Below are 20,484 nucleotides of genomic sequence, written 5' to 3' on the forward strand. Positions count from 1 at the left end.
CTCGGATGGTAATACTGCCCATTCCTCTTGGCAAAAAGCCTCTAGTTCCTGTAAATTCTTGGGGTGTCTTGCATGAACTGCACATTTGAGATCTCCCCAGAGTGGCTCAATGATATTGAGATCAGGAGACTGAGATGGCCACTCCAGAACCTTCACCGTTTTTTGCTGTAACCACTGACAGGTCGACTTGGCCTTGTGTTTTGGATCATTGTCATGTTGAAAGGTCCAAGTACGTCCCATGCGCAGCTTCCTGACCGATGAATGCAAATGTTGCTCCAGTATTTGATAACATACTGCATTCATCTTGCCATCAATTTTGACCAAATTTCCTGTGCCTTTGTAGCTCACACAACCAAAACATTAGCGACCCACCTCAGTTTTTCACAGTAGGACTGGTGTACCTTTCATCATAGGCCTTGTTAAATGCTCTCCAAATAAAGCATTTATGGTTGTGGCCAAAAAGCTCAATTTTGGTCTCATCACTCCAAATGACTTTGTGCCAAAAGGTTTGAGGCTTGTCTGTGCCGTTTGGTGTATTGTAAGCAGGATACTTTGTGGCATTTATGTAGTAATGGCTTTCTTCTGGCGATTCTACCATGCAGTCCATCTTTTTTCAAGTGCCTCCTTATTGTGCATCTTGAAACAGCCACACCACATGTTTTCAGAGTCCTGTATTTCACCTGAAGTTATTTGTGGGTTTTTGTTGCATCCCGAACAATTTTCCTGCCAGTTGAGGCTGAAATTTTATTTGGTCTACCTGACCATGGTTTGGTTTCCATTTTCCACTTTTTGATTAAAGTTTGAACACTGCTAATTGGCATTCTCAATTCTTTGGATATCTTTTAATATCCCTTTCCTGTCTTCTACAGTTCAACTACCTTTTCCCGCAGATCCTTTGAAAATTCTTTTGCTTTCTCCATGACTCTGAATCCAGAAACATCAGTGCAGCACTGGGTGAAAGATGCAAGGGTCTACCAGGAGTCCAGAAATTCAGTAGCACCCTTCCAGCAACACAAGACCCCCCCCAAGCAACAATAGATCCTCACTCAAAATCAGATCCCCCAGCAGCCAACATCAATAGACCCTCCCTGCTCCCCCTGAAAAAAAGGCCCTGCATATAAAAAGTGAGTCTACAAGCGCTGTGGTGAAGAAAAAATAAATAAATAAATAAAAACCCCCACACACTGTTCAAAAAGTGCAGTATTGATTCCATAGTAAATCGCCATGTGAACTCTCCCTGAGCACACAGTGTACTCACCAACTAAGAAATACAATGATCATTTCAATACTGGGCCTATTCTGGCACTTCTCTCCTACATGTAAAAATTATTTTTTTTGCTATAAAATTACTCAGAACCCCCAAACACTATATTTTGTTTTAGCAGACACCCTAGGGAATAAAATAGCGGTCATTGCAACTTTTTACCTTGCACAGTATTTGCGCAATTTTTAAAATGCCTTTTTTTGGAAAAAAAAACAAAAAAAAAACGGTTTCATGAATTAAAAAATAACATAACAGTAAAGTTAGCCCAATTCTTTTTGCATAATGTGAATGTTGTCACCGCTGAGTAAATAGATACCCAACATGTCACGTTTTAAAATTACACACACTCATGCAATGGTGCCAAACTTCGGTACTTAAAAATCTCCATAAGCAATGCTTTGAAAAATTTTTGGGGAAAAAAAAAAAAAAAGTATTAAAAGTTAGCCCAATTTTTTTGTATAAATTTGAAAGTTGATGTTAAGCCACGAGAATTTAAAAAAAAAAAAAAAAATTTATATATATATATAATTTTTTTTTTTTTTTTAATTCTCCTGGCTTAACATCAACTTAACATCAACTTTCAAATTTATACAAAAAAATATATATGCCAAGGCATTGAAGTGGTTAAAGTCCAGATTATTACACTGTCAGTTTAATTTTTTTTTTTTTAAAGCAAAAACTCATGCCAAATGGAAAGTCCTCTCTAGCACATGTGGTCCAACCTTCTCATCCAATCCCATCCCTCCCATTTATCTCACACAGACAGAGCAAAGAAGAGAGGCGCCTATAGTGTAAAACCACTTCCGGAATTATTACATCCAAAAGTATTGAACTGACAATTTATGAGTGTCAGCCCAACACTTGGGTTAACATGCTCTCTCTAATGCTGGCAACCCCGCCTGTGTCACCAAGCCACGAGCGGACAGGTTGTGTGGGATGACGTCACAATCCAGTCCACACTTAGGAGTTTCAGTGTCAAGCTGTCAGAGATCGAATCTGGACATCATCCCGCACTGCCTGTTTGCTCACGGCTCAGTGACACAGCCGGATTCAACAGTGCCACACAGAGAGCACGTTTTCCCAAGTGTCAGGTCAACACTCACAAAGTGAAGGTGCAATACTATTGTCCATTTTAATAAATACAGTTTTGCACTATGGGTGCCCCTCTTCTCCACTGTCGGCGTGAGAGAGAGAGAAACGGATGGGATCGGTTGGGATGGTTAATTTAAACCCTGAGAGCCGGTTCACACAGGGGCGAGTCAGATCCGACTTCAGGTGGCCCCTAGTCGCCTCAGGTCGGACAACATTGAATGAGAACCGTCTTAATGCACGCTACTGAAGTCGCTCCGACTTCAGAAGAGGTTCCTGTACTACAATCTGACTTGTAGGCGACTGGTACCCATTGATTTCAATGGAGGTCGCCCCCAAGTCGGATCTCCGTCTATACGGAGGCGACTCTGACAGAATTATCAGCTCTCAAGAGACAACTCCACGCCAAATTTATGAAAAAAAAATTTGGCGTGGGTTCCCCCTCCGAGAGCATACCAGGCCCTTAGGTCTGGTATGGATTCTAAGGGGAACCCCCTACGCCAAAAAAAAAAAAAAAAAAAAAAAAAAAAAAACGGCATGGGGGTCCCCCCCAGATCCATACCAGACCCTTATCCGAGCACGCTATCCGGCCGGCCAGAAAAGAGGGTGGGGACGAGCGAGCACCCCCCCCTCCTGAGCCGTACCAGGCCGCGTGCCCTCAACATGGGGGGGTGCCTTGGGGAAAGGGGGGCCACACGGCACACCCACCCCAAAGCACCTTGTCCCCATGTTGATGAGGACAAGGGCCTCTTCCCGACAACCCTGGCCGTTGGTTGTCGGGGTCTGCGGGCGGGGGGGCTTATCGGAATCCGGGAGCCCCCGGATACCGGCCCCCCCACCCTATGTGAATGAGTATGGGGTACAATGTACCCCTACCCATTCACCTGTGAAAAAAAAATGTACAAAAAAAACACAACACACAAGGGTTAAAATAGTTTATTGCACAGCTCCGGGGGTCTTCCGTCTTCGGGGGTCTTCTCGCCGGACTCCTCCACAATCTTCTGCTAGCTCTTTTGCTAGCGGAGGAGCCCGGCTTTCTTCGTCGCCGCCACCCTCTTCTTCCGACTTCAGGGGTCTTGTCCCCCTCTTCGGTTCTTCTTGCCGGTCGCTGCCAAGAAGAACCGAAGAGGGGGACAAGACCCCCGAAGTCGGAAGAAGAGGGTGGCGACGAAGAAGAAAGCCGGGCTCCTCCACTAGCAAAAGAGCTAGCAGAAGATAGCGGAGGAGTCCGACGAGAAGACCCCCCCGAAGACGGAAGACCCCCGGAGCTGTGCAATAAACTATTTTAACCCTTGTGTGTTGTGTTTTTTTGTACATTTTTTGCACAGGGGAATGGGTAGGGGTACATTGTACCCCATGCTCATTCACATAGGGTGGGGGGCCGGTATCCTCATCAACATGGGGACAAGGTGCTTTGGGGTGGGGGCCCCCCCCTTTCCCCAAGGCACCCCCCCCCCCATGTTGAGGGCACGCGGCCTGGAACAGCTCAGGAGGGGGGGAGGGGCGCTAGCTCGTCCCCACCCCCTTTCCTCGACGGCCGGGTAGCTTGCTTGGATAAGGGTCTGGTATGGATCTGGGGGGGACCCCCACACCGTTTTTTCAGGGCGTATGGGGTTCCCCTTAGAATCCAAATTTATGAAAAAAAAATTTGTGTGGAGTTTCCCCTTCAGAGCTCATTCTCTGATTGGCCACGGCAAAAGTCGCCTGGCCTGGGGCGACTTAAAGTTGTGTTGTAAGTCGCCCCAGGTCGTGTTCAAATCGTCTCCAAGTTGCCTCACAAAGTCGTCCTGGAAGTCGTGTCGCCCCTGTGTGAACCGGCTCTTAGATGTGCTGGAGAGGACAAGAGGGTGAGATTAGCATAGACCCTAGGGAATAAAATTGCGATTGTTGCAATATTTTATGTACCACTGTATTTGCGCAGAGGTGTTTCAAACACAAATTTTTTTGGGGGGAAAAAAAGTATTAAAGTTAGCCCAATTTTTTGGAATAAAAATGTGAAAGTTGATGTTAAGCCACAAGAATTTAAAAAAAAAAATATATACAATATATACTTTTTTTTTATTAAAATCAAAAATCGGACTATCTGAGAATTGTCTTTCCCAATTGGTGAGTACACTGCATGCTAGAGTTATGGAATGTGGACTGCAGTTTTAGAAACCACAGCACTTGTTGACTCTCATATGAACTGCATATGTGCACTTCATACAGATTTTGTTTACTACATGGGAGCGAATGGATTATTTCTGGAATGTATATTGGCATATTTGTATTTTCTAGCAGAAAGTTCATTCAAGGGACCTTAATCTTAATTCTTTAAAAAGAGTACATCACTGGTGCAGTGTGTGTACTTCCTGAAGCCTGTACCAAGGAACTGCTCATCTCTGCTTTATACTTCTCAATCATTTTTACAAGGTACAACTAAGTCTGATCTGCTATGGAAATTAGTACTGGGATTTTTTTTTTTTAACCACACTTTAAGGTTTCTGTATGTTAGACGCAACAGAGAGCATGCAATGGGTATGTTAATATTAGAAGATTATATAAACTCTTGAATTATTTGTTCCTTTTGGGTCATTAAAATAAACCATGGAAAGAGTTTTTGCCATAGGAGGTTTTGATTAGGAAAAAAAAAAAAAAATAAAAAAAAAAAGGATCTGGTCGAAAATTAATTGCCGCCCTGTGGTCTCCGCACACTTCCTTTATTATCTCCAGGAGCCCCATTATCCCTCTCAGCTCTTGGGACTAGACATCAATTAGCCTTTGTTTTTTTAAATTGACTAGAGGGTGGGCTTGAGTACTTTAGCAAAAAAGACAATGGGTAAAGCTCCTCCCACCCTACAGAAATATGCTACAGAAATGCCCAATATACATTTAAAATTAGTTGTGCTTAGTTAACCTTAAAATAATTCCTGTCCAAGCTGCTGTTTTTTACTTCCTGGTTGGTAACAAATTAGCAGAATAGTAAGGGGGAAACGTTTAGAACGCTTTAAAAGTCAAAAAAAAAATAAAAATAAAATAAAGGATCAAATAAAAACCCTAAAATATTAGTTTTTGTCAGTGCTTTTGCATCTGAGCCACCATTTTGCTAGAGTTTGACAGTGTATAGAGGGTTGTTAAGGAGCGGGCAGCCACCCATGTCCTTCACAACCCATGACTGTACACAAAAGAATACTGGCATATAAAAAATAAACCGTCCCCCAAAAATCTATTGGTTGTGCTCTCAATATGATTATAGAGGGGTTAAACCCCCCCCCCCCTCGCGGGTTTTACCGCTACCCAGGGCTCGGTTACAGAGATTTCCCCTTACTTTCTGTTCTGGGGACAATTTAACAGGTAGAAAAAGAAAGAAAATTTGCAACTAGGAAACAGACAGAAAAACTTATGTTTTAGCATTCTCCTACTTAACCTCAGAAATTTGTCCATATTGATTTTTTTTTTATTTTTTTATTTTTTTTTACTTACTATTCTGGTAATTTGGTACCAAGCAGGAAGGGGGAAATTTCTTTAACAAAGCTTCAAAACTGCAGTAAAACCTGACAATTTATTCCCCACCATATGCAAAAAAAAAAAAAAAAAAAAAAAAAAAAAAGAGTGGGGTTTAGATAAACTTTGAATAGGTTTACCCCCAAGTGAGTTTTAAATTTATATACAAATCTGAACATATGGAAAGCCACCTTTGCGGTTCATTTATTCCTTTGGAAACTTGTTTCCCCACACCTTCCAGTGGTGGACTGTTCCTGCTGTCCTCATGTCCAGAGCCAATCTATGGACATGATGACGTCAGGAACAGTCCATTCACAAGACCGCTAGCAAATTGGCCTCAAAATCCTACAAAAAAAAAAAAAGTATTAATGAAGTTGTGATGTGAATCGATCACTAAGACATACATAAACCATAATTATGAAATGGCATTGTCACTGGTTAGGTCCACCATCAAGTTTATTTATTTTAAAGCGGTGCATACTAGCTCATTATGCCTTTTCCCTTGCAGGTGTTAAAAAAAAAAAAAAAAAAAAAAAGTCAACGGGTTTACTCCCACTTTAAAAACAAATAAGGGTTTGGGTGGTTACACTCACATACAGCCCACACTTCGCATATAGATTGGTCAGATGCATACAGCTCGATTCTCCTCACTCCCCATCCAGCACAATCAAAACACTGTGGGTGACTTCACTGGCTCCTCCTGATGTATTGCATCTCTAGACACGCGACCCTTGAGAAAGTCACATGTGTAGTTTTTATATACACATCAGAGCTTAAGTAACAACTTCACTATAGTATGCATAGCATACTAGCTCATTACGAAATACTCACCTTAGATCGAAGTCCCCGTACACAACTCTGGCCACATGGCTCAGAAATGTGCAGATGACGTCAGCACATGCTGATACAGGGGAAATCTTCTAAATCATGCAGGTTTAGGAGATACCCGGGGTAGCTACAGGTAAGCCTTATTATAGACTTATCTGTGGTAAAAAGTGGTCTGCAAGTTTACAACCACTTTACGTCTAGTCATCTGAAGTAATATAGAGGAGAGTTAGGCTTCATTTGTTAAAGGAGCCACTGGTTTGTCTTCCTTGTCCAAAATATTCTTAGAAATCTTTGCCAACTAGTTCAAAAGGCATCAATACTTTTGTATTGCATTGTCCAGCTTTCACTTTCATAGAGTGACAGAAAGTGCCAAAGCCTGGGCAGTTCTGATCTTTTAGCTCTTTTCATCTTTGCTCTTTCAAGTGCCAGTCTGTTTGACAGTGGGATACTTTGTTGTTGTTCTAATCCAAAAGGGGCAGAATCTGTCTGCTACATCAATGTCTCCATCAGCAGCTCAGAATCGCTTTCTTCTTTGTTGTCACATGGTACTTTTCTACAAAAATTACTTTAGCACGCATTCTTTACAAGATACATTTTTGTGCATTCTTCTTGCTGATCTCTGATTATGCAGAAAAGATTACAAAGAATTTAAATAGATTGTAAAGTCTCAATAAAAAAAAAAAAAAAAGTTATACTTGACTGCTCTGTGCAGAGTATTTGCACAGGGCAGTCTGGATCCTCCTCTTTTTGGGTCCCTTGTCGCTGCTCCTGGCCCCTCCCTCCCATTGAGTTCCCCCACAGTAAGCAGCTTGCTATGGGGGCACCCAAGCTGCAGCTCCGTGTCTCCATTCAGACACAAAGTTGTGGTTCGGTCCCATCTCTCTTCTGATTGGCTAACTGACTGACAGCAACAGGAGACAATGGCACTTCTGCTGTGTCTCAGCCAATCAGGAGAGGGTGTCTAAGACAGCCAAGGGACTTGTGGACATCGCTGGATAGAGATGGGGCTCAGGTAAGTTTTAGGGGGTGCTGCTATACACAGATTTTTTTTTATCTTAATGCATTAAGATAAAAAACCTTCCGGCTTTACAACCACTTTAAGGAAGGATCAGAGAGGAAAAAAAAAAATACTGCTGCCCTCAGGTGAACCAATTCCCATATAAAAGAAAAGGTCTTACAATTGGCTGCAAAGTCAGATTTATTTATCTTAATGCATTCTATTCTGTGTACAGCAGAGCCCCCTAATATGTACCTGAGCTCTATTCCCGATCTAACAAAGTTGAATGAGAGACTCTGCTGCTCGGGACCTTCCCTCATTGGCTGAGACAGCAGCAAAGCACCCTTGGCTCCCACTGCTGTCAAAGTCAGTGAGCCAATGGGGAGAGAGGAGGTGGTGCTACGTTTCCATGTCTAAATGGACACAGAGCTGTGGCTTGGCTCAGGTGCCCCCATAGCAATCTGCTTGCTGTGGGGGCACTCAAGAGGAGGGAGGGGCAAGGAGCACCGAAGAGGGAACCGAGAAGAGGGGGATTGGGGCTGCTCTGTGCAAAACTACTGCACAGAGCAGCTAAGCATAACTTTTTTTCTTTTTTTTTGTTAAAAATGAAGGACTTTAGTATCACTAACTTATATTCATACATCAGCCATGGTCTTTTCAATTGGAGTGCAAAATGATTTCTCCTCTCCTGCAATCTCAATAAGGATGCTGGTTCACAAATAGCAATTAAGAATGTGTAACTCTCCTTATGGAATACAGTCATAGGTAACAAATATGCAGAATGTGACACTAAGACCCCTTTCACACTGGGGCCACCTGTGGGTTAGCAGTAAAGCGCCTTTCATTGTAGCGGTACTTTATTTCTGTTTAAGCTGCACTTTTCAGCCACTAGTGGGCTGCTTTTAACCCCCACTAGCGGCCAAAGGGGTTAAAAACACCCGTGTCGCAGCACTTCCGAAACACTGCACATTCATTGCAATGGGCATGTGCATTTTGGGAGCGCTGTATACCCAAAAGATCCTGCTTGCAGGACTTTTTCCAACGTCCCTTAAGTGCACCGCCCCAGTGTTGGAGCAGTCGGGCTTTCACATTTGGGCAGCATAGGAGGCAGTTTTCAGGCACCATTTCTAGTGCTAAAACAGCTGAAAACTGCCACAGTGTGAAAGGGCTCTAAAGTTGTGTTTGGCTTTCAAGCTGATCAAGGTTTTTATTTTGGGAGATTTTTGCTTTGCCGGAAAAGAAAATCCATCACTTCCCTTAGTAAAAGCCCCACACAAAAAAAAAAAAAAAAAACGCACACACACACAGGCTAGGCACACATTTAACCCTGAGTGTCCTAGATGTTTAACCCCTTCCCAGCCAGTGTCATTACACTGACAGCGAACCTTGGCACCCCAGATATTTTGGAATTACATTTCCGATGCTGCTCATGCACTCTGCAGTGTAGTTGAGCATCATGGGAAATGTAGTTCCAAAATATCTGGGGTGTCAAAGTTCGCCATCACTGGTATACAGAATTAGCACTAATCACTGTATTAGGGTCACTGGTTCCCACAAAGTGTCAGATTGCCCGCTGCAATATCGCAGTCCTGCTATAAAAGTCTCTGGTCGCCACCATTACTAGTATTAAAAAAATAAATACAAATTCCAGTATTATATCCCATAGTTTGTAGATGCTATAACCTTTTGCGAAAACGAATCAATATACGCTTATCGTGATTATTTTTTACAAAAAACATGTAGCAGAGGGGGGGAGGGTTGGGGGATTAGGTCAAGTGGTTAAAGTGGAAGTAAACCCATCGATTTAAACAGTTAAAAATAAGAGGCATGCCGGGAATGCTAACTGCTCATTGGCTGTGCTCTCAGCCAAACTATCAAACCATTCAATGGCTAGTGTCATAATGAATCACATGTGCAGCACCATAGCAGTTGAAGATTAAACAGAGGCAAAGATGGCAGCTTCCTTGGCTGAAAACGATAGGGGAGTTTACTTCCACTTTAAATAGTTTGTTTTGACCAAGCTGGTCCCATCGAACTGTTTTACTTCACCAACAGTTTCAGCAGCTGTAAGCATGGTATAAATTGTACGCAGCCATGTGCTCCAGCAGTGGGACGACCACTTACCATCTCGCCCCCAGAACAAAACCAAGTCGGGCTAGGTGTTGCTCATCCACTCAGAGGAAGCCATGTATTCTTTTGTATGTATATGGTGTTTCCGCTGGTTGGCTGAGGTGGGGAGGAGGAATGACACAGTTAAACATTTACCTTCTTCTCTACTGTGTGCACTTGGCTGGCGCCACACATCTCTTGCCAACATACCCTAAGCTCATCCTAGAGCATACGTGTACCACGGTCCTATAGATATTCTGTATGAGGCTTGAGAGTAGCAGCTTTTCAATTCATAGGAAAGAATGAGGCCACGATGCATGTTCACATTAGACATAGGACCAGGCACAGCACCGTACAGTGACAAACTCAGGAAAGGGGCAGGAGATAAGTATTTAAAGAAAAACTTCAAATTTATCATAAAAAATTACACCAAATCCACCTTTAGAAATTATCTACATATCTTATAGATAATAGACAAACCTCACTGCGATTCTTTGCAGTGAGGTTTGTGCCATTCATGTTGTATAGACACAGAGCGCACTGTAAAGTATCGGAAGCATTTTCTCCAGTGCAAGTACTCGTGAAAATACTCAGTAAGGGCACCAATACCATTATTGGTGCATCCCTGGAAAGCATTAACAAAAACAGTTGCCAAAGGGGGTTGTACACTGCTGTGCCTAAAACTGTACCCTCTTAAATTCATAGGGTAGAATTAGTGAATAGGGTGGGAGGCAACACAATCGCACTGCAAAGCACACAGCTGAAGCACGGTGGTGCCGTCTTTTTGGAATTAAACAGGCAGTGAGGAGGTGACTGCCATCTGAAAAGTGATCATCTGCAGATAAGCTTTCAGAGGGGAGATAAAGGCTGCTGCCAGTGTAAACGCACCCATAGGACAGATGAATCCATCTCCCTTTTTACTTATTGGAACTACTTCTAAAACTCTGGGTCATCCCAGGATGCAGCTGTGAGGCCAGGGTTACATCACTCTAAAGCTGGCCATATACCTATAGATTATCTGCAGATTTTCGATGGAAAAAGTGGGAGATTCCTCCATCCACTCAGTTTAGCAAAGAAATCTGTTCCACGTTTTCCATCTAACCATAGAAAATCTGCAGATAATCTATAGGTGTATGGCCAGCTTAACAGTTGTCGCAGTTTCCTATCCTTTTATTTTATAGCTCAATGCAGCTGATCTCTTCCAGCCAATTCTAGTGTCAGCTGCACATCATTGCTCAAGACCAGCTTCCCAATACTGGTGGACCATGCCTGCACAATGCTGGACTCTTCCAAGGCTGCATGTGATCGTGTGACAGCATAATCTAGAGACAGTTGTCACTCCATTTCACAGGTATCTGGACAAGATCTTTAGAAGCAGGATCAACAAGTATTTTAGTGTAAACGCACCTCTAGGTTAGCCTAGGCGCCAGGGTGAATATAAATCAATTATAAAAAAAAAAAAAAAAAAAAAGTTAATAAGCATTTTATTAAAATAAAATTTAAGTAAAAATATATTTTAAGATACATTAATAATTTAGATTCTTCAGCATGAAATGGAGCTTAGTTAGCATGAGGCTGTATAATTTGCAACATTTACATTTTTGGTAAACTGAATGAATCCAAGCTGAGAGAACATGCACCGAAATTGATGCATTCACACAATTTCAAAGTAACTATGATATAAAACAAAGTTCAGGAATATCCCTTTATCCCATTGTTTTGCAAATCTATGTACACTACAAACTGTATGATTGAATCGGTTCTGATATCGCCGTTTTACTAACCTGACAGCTTATTTTTCTAGATGGGAAACCTTCACTTTGTTTGCAAATATTAAAGATTCTAACTACCAGCAAGAATGAGTCCTTACAATTAAAGAGCACCTGTCATTTCAGATCCATCATGGCAGTACCTGTTAGCGGGCATTCACTCACCTGCTGCCACCACTTACCTTGTTGTGTCACTGCCGCATCACCAGCCATCCCATTCAAGTGAATGGGACTGTCAGTGAGTCAACAGCGAGAGAGGAGAATCTGCTGCAGGGCAGAAATGACAATTGCTCTTTAAAAATTATGATTTTTAAATCAAGCCTTTTTACTAGCGATTTAAATCAAATCCACACTGCTAGGTGGTCATGCACACAAGCGTTTATAGGCAGAAACAAAAAAAATTTAATTACAGAAAAAGGTACGCTTTTGAGCAGAAAAGCGTGCACATACGTATTCCAATAGCCAGAAAGATAAATTTACACTCAAACACCATACACACATTAACACTCACATACATATTGTAACAGAAGCATTTTTCTGCCAAATTCGGACAACAAAAAAATGATGCTGTTTTTTTTCTTGTTTTTCTAGGCCTGTGTGCATGAGACTCAAGCGATGGGGGTACATTTAGGTCTATACGACTTCCTTAGGCTGTTGTCCCATCCCACTAGTGAGGGAGGCTGTACACTGAGCTGGTTAGGGGCATGAGTCAGAGGATATTCCCAGGACCAAGACATTCTTTGTTTAGCCCCGCTTCTGCTTTTTTGCAGCTAAAATAGGAGAATTACTGCAGCTTTCAGAGTTCAGTTCCATTTTAGAGCTGCCAATTTAGCTTTTGTAGTGCATAAATCGCAACAGCAATGCGTATGTAATGGCACTTTTGCAAATAAATAAAAAAAGGAACAGTATTAATAAAATATCTACAGCAATGAACAGTCAGGAGATAAACGAGATTCTAGAAACTCCCCATTATTCAATAACTGACAATTTCTTCTCTAAAGCCTCAAGCCTCTTCCATTCCCAACACCAGTATTTGCATAACAAGGGGCTGCATTCCTGCCATAACTGATCGCACAATTATTACTAAGGTTGGGGGGGGGGGGGGTGGATGTGTGTCTTCTAAAATCAGAAGGTGATCTTGCCAAGTAGTAGTAAGTTGGCCCCATGCTGCTCCTTTGCCAATCCTACGATCTGCTGAAAGACAGGCACAAGGGCCATCTGACAATGTGAGATCTGGCTGTGTTGGCGGGGGTGGGGCAGGCTACATGACATGAAAAGAGCAGACAGAAGAAAGCATGTCCATGTGCACCGACCCACTGACAAGTGCAATGACACATCAAGCATGGACAGTGGAGGAGCACACAGCTCTCAGTGCTCTATATATAAAAATTACAACAAAAAGGGCAGCACAGATCCATATGCTCTGACAGACGAGGATGACAGCCGTAAAATGTGCATCGCAGGAAATGTGAGTGCCAAGGAAGTGACAGCATGTTCCCTGCCCTGGGAATCAGCCTGCTGCCATCATCTGGCTGTGTGCATTCTTATCCTGCAATCCACGAGCTTAGGGTGGGTCACTTAACCCTCCGAATGCCAGAGCTGTTTACAACCCAGCAGGCAAAAGAGCGCTGTAGCCAGCCACCCCCAGCCCACAAATGGGTTAATCAATAGGGCACTTCCTGCTCCTCTACCAATGGCAGCAATAAGAGTGAAGTAAGACTCAGGTTGCAGAAAAAAATGCAGGAAGCTCTGATGAAATCCACCCTCCCCATAAAGCTGCAGGCAGAAATCCATGAAGTGATCAGGAAGGAAGGAGTGGGGGGGGAGCTGGGAGGCAAAAAGGAAGGAGAGGAGGGGTCTGTATGTGAAACAGATCAGTGACAGAGAGATCCCCTGAATAAGTACAGGTCAATGATGGGGGGCATAAGGCACACTAGAAACATATACATACATGATTTTTTTTTGGGGGGGGGGGGGGGAGATTTACCCATACATACTTGACTGGGGGAAGATGGAAGAGAGAGAAGTGACAAGCACATAGTTATATGATTAGTGGGGTCATATACAATAATGAATTGGGGGGGGCGCACATACAGATGGTGGGAAAGGGGGTATGACATGAACACATACATTTGTGGGGGTCACATACAGAGTTATCCCCTAAATATGTACAGGCCAAGGATAGGGAGCACAAGGCTCACATACATAAATGATGGGGGGGGGGGGGTGACAAGCACATACTTACATGATTAGTGGGGGGTCACATACATGATTTGGGAGGGGCACAAACAGATGGTTAGAAGGGGGGTTCAACATGCACACATAGATTGGGGGGGGTCACATGTCACCCCCCAACCCTTCTTACGAGTACACCAATACATAGGGGGGGGGGGCAGAAAAAAAATGATATATACATACACACAAACACATGGGGAGTAGAATGACATAATTGGGGGGTATAACATATCTACAATTGGTGCGGGGAGGGGTAATGACAGATATATAATTGGGGGGGGGGGGGTTTACATACATGATCAAGGGGTATAACAGATCTATAATGGGGGGCTGGAGGGTTAATCACATTTCTGTGGTATACACCCCAATCACATACTGATTGGGGGTGGGGGGAGGAATCGCATGATTGGGGGGTATACCACAGATATGTGATTGTGGGGGGGGGGGGATCACATACATGATTGTGGGGTATACCACAGATATGGGGGGGGGGGGTTAGAGAGAATCACATACATGATGGAGGTGTACCACAGATATGGGGGGGGGTAGAGAGAATCACATACATGATGGAGGTGTACCACAGATATGGGGGGGGTAGAGAGAATCACATACATGATGGAGGTGTATACCAGATATGTGATGGGGGGGAATCATATACATGGAGGGGTTTACCATATATGTAATATGGGGGGGGGGGAATAACATACATGATGGAGGGGTACACCACAGATATGTAATATGGGGGGGGGGGGATAACATACATGATGGAGGGGTACACCACAGATATGTAATAAGGGGGGGGGGAATAACATACATGATGGAGGGGTACACCACAGATATGTAATAAGGGGGGGGGGAATAACATACATGATGGGGGGGTACACCACAGATATGTAATAAGGGGGGGGGGGAAATAACATACATGATGGGGGGGTACACCACAGATATGTAATATGGGGGGGGGGGAAATAACATACATGATGGGGGGGTACACCACAGATATGTAATAAGGGGGGGGGGGGAAATAACATACATGATGGAGGGGTACACCACAGATATGTAATAAGGGGGGGGGGAAATAACATACATGATGGAGGGGTACACCACAGGTATGTAATATGGGGGGGGGAATAACATACATGATGGGGGGGGGGGGTACACCACAGATATGTAATATGGGGGGGGGGGATTAACATACATGATGGAGGGATACACCACAGATATGTAATATGGGGGGGGGAGAGAATAACATACATGATGGAGGGATACACCACAGATATGTAATATGGGGGGGGGGGAATAACATACATGATGGAGGGGTACACCACAGATATGTAATTAGGGGGGGAACATACATGATGGAGGGGTACACCACAGATATATAATATGGGGGGGGGATAACATACATGATGGAGGTGTACACCACAGTTATGCGATTGGGGGGAAATCACATACATGACTGGGAGTGTCACCACTCACTCATTCCAAGTGCAGGCCCTATTCCCCCAGGGAATGTCACGTGACCAGCCCGTGCCCCCATCCCCACATGACCTCACCATGAAGTCACAGGCGAAGTTGTCCTCCCCGTTGTGGTCCCGGGTGTCCATGGCCTGTACTCTCTGAATGAAAGTCCTCAGAATCTCTACTTGGTCCATGCTGAGCCCTGTTCCCGGACACTCGTCTTCCCGCTGACACCTCGCAGTGTTGGACAGAGCCGGGCACCCCGGTCAGGCTCGGAGAGGGCAGCTTCCCCGCTAGCCCCTCGCCATGCGGAACAAGCCCCGTCTTCTCATTGGAGGAGGGGATGCGCTCCGCTCCGCTCTCGCCCCTTTCTAGTGAGCCGCGCACCTCCCAGCCGAACACCGACACACACTCTGAGGATTCACCGAAACACGCAACACCGGGACCCCTCCTCACACAGACGCGCATTGGCTACCACTACTCTCCTTCTGAAGCTCAATTGGCTCGGCAAGCATGCAGAAAAAGGGGGCGTGCCAGCCAAGCCCTTCTGCCCATCACAAACTCAATGGGCGGCTGATCGATCGGCCATCTTAGGGCGGAGGGGGGTGAGAAAGAGGGGGCGGGAGTTCAGCCAGCGGGGACCAATGAGGACTGGAAACTTGAGGACAAAGAGGCGTGGAACGCATCTCTACTGCTTTGGGCTGGAATGGCTTTGCTGACTGACTTGTGAAGAGGGAAAAAAGAGCTGCAGCTTCACCGGAGACTAGGCATTGGCTAGGCAACGTCCAGCTCCCCAAGAGAGCCAATAATTCCCACTCAAGGCTGCTCTACTGCCCCTAGTGGTAAAGACTGGGAACTGAAAGAGCGAAACAGGAAAATGTTGCTTCCTTGTGCCAGCTGCATTCTTCTACAACCCCTAGTGTTCACATCTGAGAATTGATTTCTATGCGAATAATAGTAGTCGTCCATGTACGCCCTCTTAATGGTCATACCTTGGAATTTATTTCCATGTCCTCTAATAGTCTCCTGCCTCCAGTGGTCATGTCTGGTATAAGATTAGAACCTGGCCGAGGTGCTTCCTGCTAATACAGTGGTTCTCAACCTTCTAGTGCCCTGAACCCTTGATACAATTCCCCAAGTTGTGGGGACCCCTAACAGTAAAATGATTTTCGTTGGTTATTTCATTGTTGTAATTTTGCGATTTTTATGAATTAAAATATAAATATCTGATATGCAGGATGTATTTTCATTCTTACAAATGTAACATTTTAAAGTGCAGTGATTAATCACAAAAACATCTGTAATATATAGTGTGAAATATTTATTTAGAGCCCTTTCACACTGCACCGCCTAGGGTGTCAGCGGTAAAGCTATTTTTAGTGCCGCTTTACCGTTGTTTTAGCGGCGCTATTTGGCCGCTAGGGGGTTGGTTTTAACCTGCCGCTTGTGGCTAAAAAAGGGTGAAAACCGCTGCCGGAGTGGTGTTTTACAGGCGGTATCACAGCGCTGCTCCATTGATTTCAATGGGGAGCAGCGGTGGAGGAGCTGTGAGTTCACCGCTCCAAAGAAGCTGCTGGCAGGACATTTTCTGCCGGTGCACCGCTCCAGTGTGCAAGCCCTCAGGCTTGCTCACTGGAGTGCATGGAGAAGCTGTTTTAGAGCGTTTTGCAGGCCCTATTTTTAACGCTATAGCACCTGCAAAACGCCTTCAGTGTGAAAAGGGGGAGGGGGTCTTAAAATCAACCTTTAAGTTACAAATTAATAAAATGCCTCACAGAGAGACAGGGTAAGTGCCGGCCAGACGGCGGGCGGGGGGGCACAGTAGGAGCATTTGATATTGCACGGGGGCAGTATTTGATGGGCACAGTGGGTGCGTTTGATATGGCATAGTGGCTGCATTTGATGGCACAGTGGCGGCGATTGATGGGCACAGTGGCTGTATTTGATGGGCACAGCAGCTGCATTTAATGGCACAGTGGTGCCAATTGATGTACAAAAATGCTTTTATTAATTAGTGTCTCTGACTTACCAAAGTCACTCAGGTGTTCCATCAGAATCAGCAACCCGTTGAATGTGTTAACGGGAAGTGACGTTTTGTCACCGACATCTTGGTACACTCATCCACAGCAAGGCTACAGTTGGAAGTCGGCAAGCGGACATCTTTTTTACACCCACCAAAGTCTTGCATTTTACACATATTTTTACTAGTAAACTGAGTTTATAAGCCATATATAGTATATAAACTCAGTTTACTGGTAAAAATATGTGTAAAATGCATGACTTCAGTGGGTGTAAAAAGATGTCCGCTTGCCGACTTCTAACTGTGGTCTTACTGCGATGAGAGTACCAAGATGGCGGCGATGGAACGTCACTTCTGCGTGGTCTCTCCTCTCCCAGAAGTGATGTCTTGCTGGCTGAGAAACAGACTCCGGCGTTACACACAGTAACTGCGGGTCCATCTCGGCCAGCTTTCCAGATTGGACCAGAATTTGCGACCCCCTGGTGAATCGGCAATCGACCCCCAGGTTGAGAACCGCTGTGCTAATTACCAACACTTTTCCTCCATGCCCCCTAGTGCTCATGCTCGGAAATAGATTTCTGTGAGAATACTAGTATTCTTTCCTCCCTGCCCCTAGTGGTCACACCTGGGAATTTCTTTATATGTGCGCATTAATAGTCTTTCCTCTCTGCCCCCTAGTAGTGATACCTGGAAATTGATTTCTATGAGAATACTAGCATTCTTTCCTCTCTGCCCCTAGTGGTCGTAGCTGGGAATTGATTTCTATGTGGACACTAAGTGCTAGTTCACACCAGACGCAGTTCCTTTTTTTCTGCACTAAAAATGCATGCACAGTGTTTTCCATGTATTCCAATGGCTCTAGTTCACACCATGCAGTCAGTTTTCGGTCAGTTCCCGGTCAGTTTCTGCACAGGAAACTGACTGCATGGTGTGAACTAGAGCCATTAGGTCAGTTTCCTGTGCAGAAACTGACCGGGAACTGATCGAAAACTGACTGCATGGTGTGAACTAGAGCCATTGGAATACATGGAAAACACTGTGCATGCATTTTATGCAGAAAAAAAGCACCCGGAACTGAACGGAACTGCGTCTGGTGTGAACTGGCCCTAATAGTCTTTCCTCTGGCCCCTCGTGGTCACACCTGGAAATTGATTTATATGTGGATTCTAACAGTCGTTCCTCTATGCCCCTAGTGGTCACACCTGAAAATTGATTTCTTTGCAAATACTACTAGTCTTTCCTCTCTGCCCCTAGTGGTCATAGCTAGAAATAGATTTCTATGTGGATGCTAATAGTTTTTCCTCTCTGCCTATAGTGGTTATACCTGGGAATTGATATCCATGCAGAAACTAGTAGATCCCTTTCACACTGAGTCAGTTGTCAGGCATTTTAGCACAAGAAATAGCACCTGTAAAGCGCCTGAAAACTGCCTCCCATTCTCTGCAATAGGTGCTTTCACACTCAGGCGGTGCGCTTACGGGACGTTTGGAAAAGTCCAGCCAGCATGTCAACCAGTGACATTTACACAGTAATCAGTGCATTTTTACAGCAGTATAAATATCAATGGTCCCAAAAAAGTGTTCAATCTGTCTGCCGCAATGCCGCAGCCCTGCTGAAAATCACAGCTTGAAGCCATTACTAGTAGAATTTTTTTTAAAAAGCCATAAATCTATTCCCTATTTCCCCAGTCGACTTCCAGGACAGCCCTTGAGAGATGGAGCTCCTCGCATTCCCACAGGAAACACACATTGCCATTCAGTTCAAAAGGTGACCCTCAGGCCCATGGTCAGTCATTTGTGTTTCCTCCGTCAGAGGAACATGTTGCTAGGGATAGATCAGGGAGGGACCAGGCAAGGAAGGACTTCATCTCCCAGGCGCTGCCTGAAGGGAGAGGAGACCGTACAGGGAGGCTGGGTCCTATCCGTCCATTCTCCAGTAAGGTCCTTAACATTTAATCTTTTGGCCCGGGTACCATCCAACAGACAGGGGCAGAGCAGTTGCCCCCCTCCTTCCAATGCCGGTGAGGGCCAGTGGCAGGGTGATGCAGGTTCCCCCAGGGATGCTGTGCAGTGCAGGTGAGGGAAGGCCAGGCTGGCGGGTAAGGTGGCATGCAAAGTCCATTTCATCTCCTGGCTGTTCAGTCCTGGTGGGGTCAGAGACGCCGTTTGCGTAATTACCAGCGGAACCGTGTCATTACTGCATGCCAAGACTTTCGATTTCTGGGTCTCCAGGGCGCAAGGTGGAGGGGAAGGCCAGGCTGAGCCTAGAAAATTCAGACCAGCGTCCAACTAAACCTGATTAGCGGCGGGATCCAGAGTAGAGGGGGCAGGATGGAGATGAATCCCTAGGACACTCCGGCGGAAGCAGGCACCAGCCAAGCATAGGTAGGCTGCAGGGTAATAGCCCATTCTGTGCTATTTACCGCGTTCGATGGTGGTTGTAGGGCTGGATTAAGGAACCCCATGGTGATAGACCCCTCACTGCCCTGGGAATCTGCAGCATTGGTGGTGTGTAGCACAGATGTAAGGGGAGGGGGGGGGAGCTTGGTGGCTAACACTCCCTACCCATTTTTTCTGTGTTACAGGCAAAGGAGACACCCAGGGAAGACAAGTCAAAAAGTGCCCAAACTATGGGAACAAGCTATTCTCAAGCTCTAATAGAGCCTTTTGCAGGCAGTGTATTGCAAACCTGCTTAAATCAGAAGCAGGCTCCCCCCTGGCTAAGTTCCTTCATTCTTTTAAGGACGAGGTGGCATCAACTTTTAAATCCCTTAGAGAGTTAATTTCAGATGTGAATACATCTACCAGTAATGCAGCCGCAATTCCCACTTTGCCAGGTCCTACAAATTCCAGCTTAGGGGACCCCCGAAGAGTCAGGGAGCATAGCACTGCTTTAGTTAGGCCTGAATCTTCTGACTCAGACTCTAATCACAATGAAGATCAAGCTGTAGCTAACAAAACTACTAAATACAAACTGTCCCTTGAGGAAGTGGACGATTCGTAAGGCGCAATATATGACACTCTAGAGATTAATGAAGAGGAAGTTCAATTGTCCATACATGATAGAATATATGAGGCCCTGGGGAGAAAGAAGGCAAAAGTATTTCCAATACATAACTAACTTTCTGACTAGGGATGATCTTCGTGTTCGAGTCGATCCCATGTTCGAGTTGAACATCGTCTGTTCGACCGTTCGACGAATTGCGAACGTTATGGGCCATTCATGCCAA

The 20,484-nt window shown here is 44.8% G+C and overlaps 1 protein-coding gene across 4 annotated transcripts in view; it reads right to left on the reverse strand.

The window, feature by feature from the left end:
- Positions 1–15,831, reverse strand: part of PTPN12 (protein tyrosine phosphatase non-receptor type 12) — a 122,417-nt gene extending 106,586 nt beyond the window's left edge. For 3 of the 4 annotated variants that reach the window (XM_077471871.1, XM_077471870.1, XM_077471868.1), the window contains exon 1: positions 15,331–15,831. In XM_077471871.1, coding sequence (XP_077327997.1) covers positions 15,331–15,429 — 99 coding nt within the window. In that variant the 5' untranslated portion in view covers positions 15,430–15,831. The remainder of the gene's footprint in view (positions 1–15,330) is intronic. The other variant, XM_077471869.1, reaches the window with a different exon arrangement.
- Positions 15,832–20,484: the final 4,653 nt, after the last annotated feature.

This window comes from Lithobates pipiens, unplaced genomic scaffold (genome assembly GCF_037356315.1).
Source record: "Lithobates pipiens isolate NorthernLeopardFrog02 unplaced genomic scaffold, aLitPip1_a1.2 Scaffold_8, whole genome shotgun sequence".
Taxonomy (NCBI): Eukaryota; Metazoa; Chordata; class Amphibia; order Anura; family Ranidae; genus Lithobates; species Lithobates pipiens.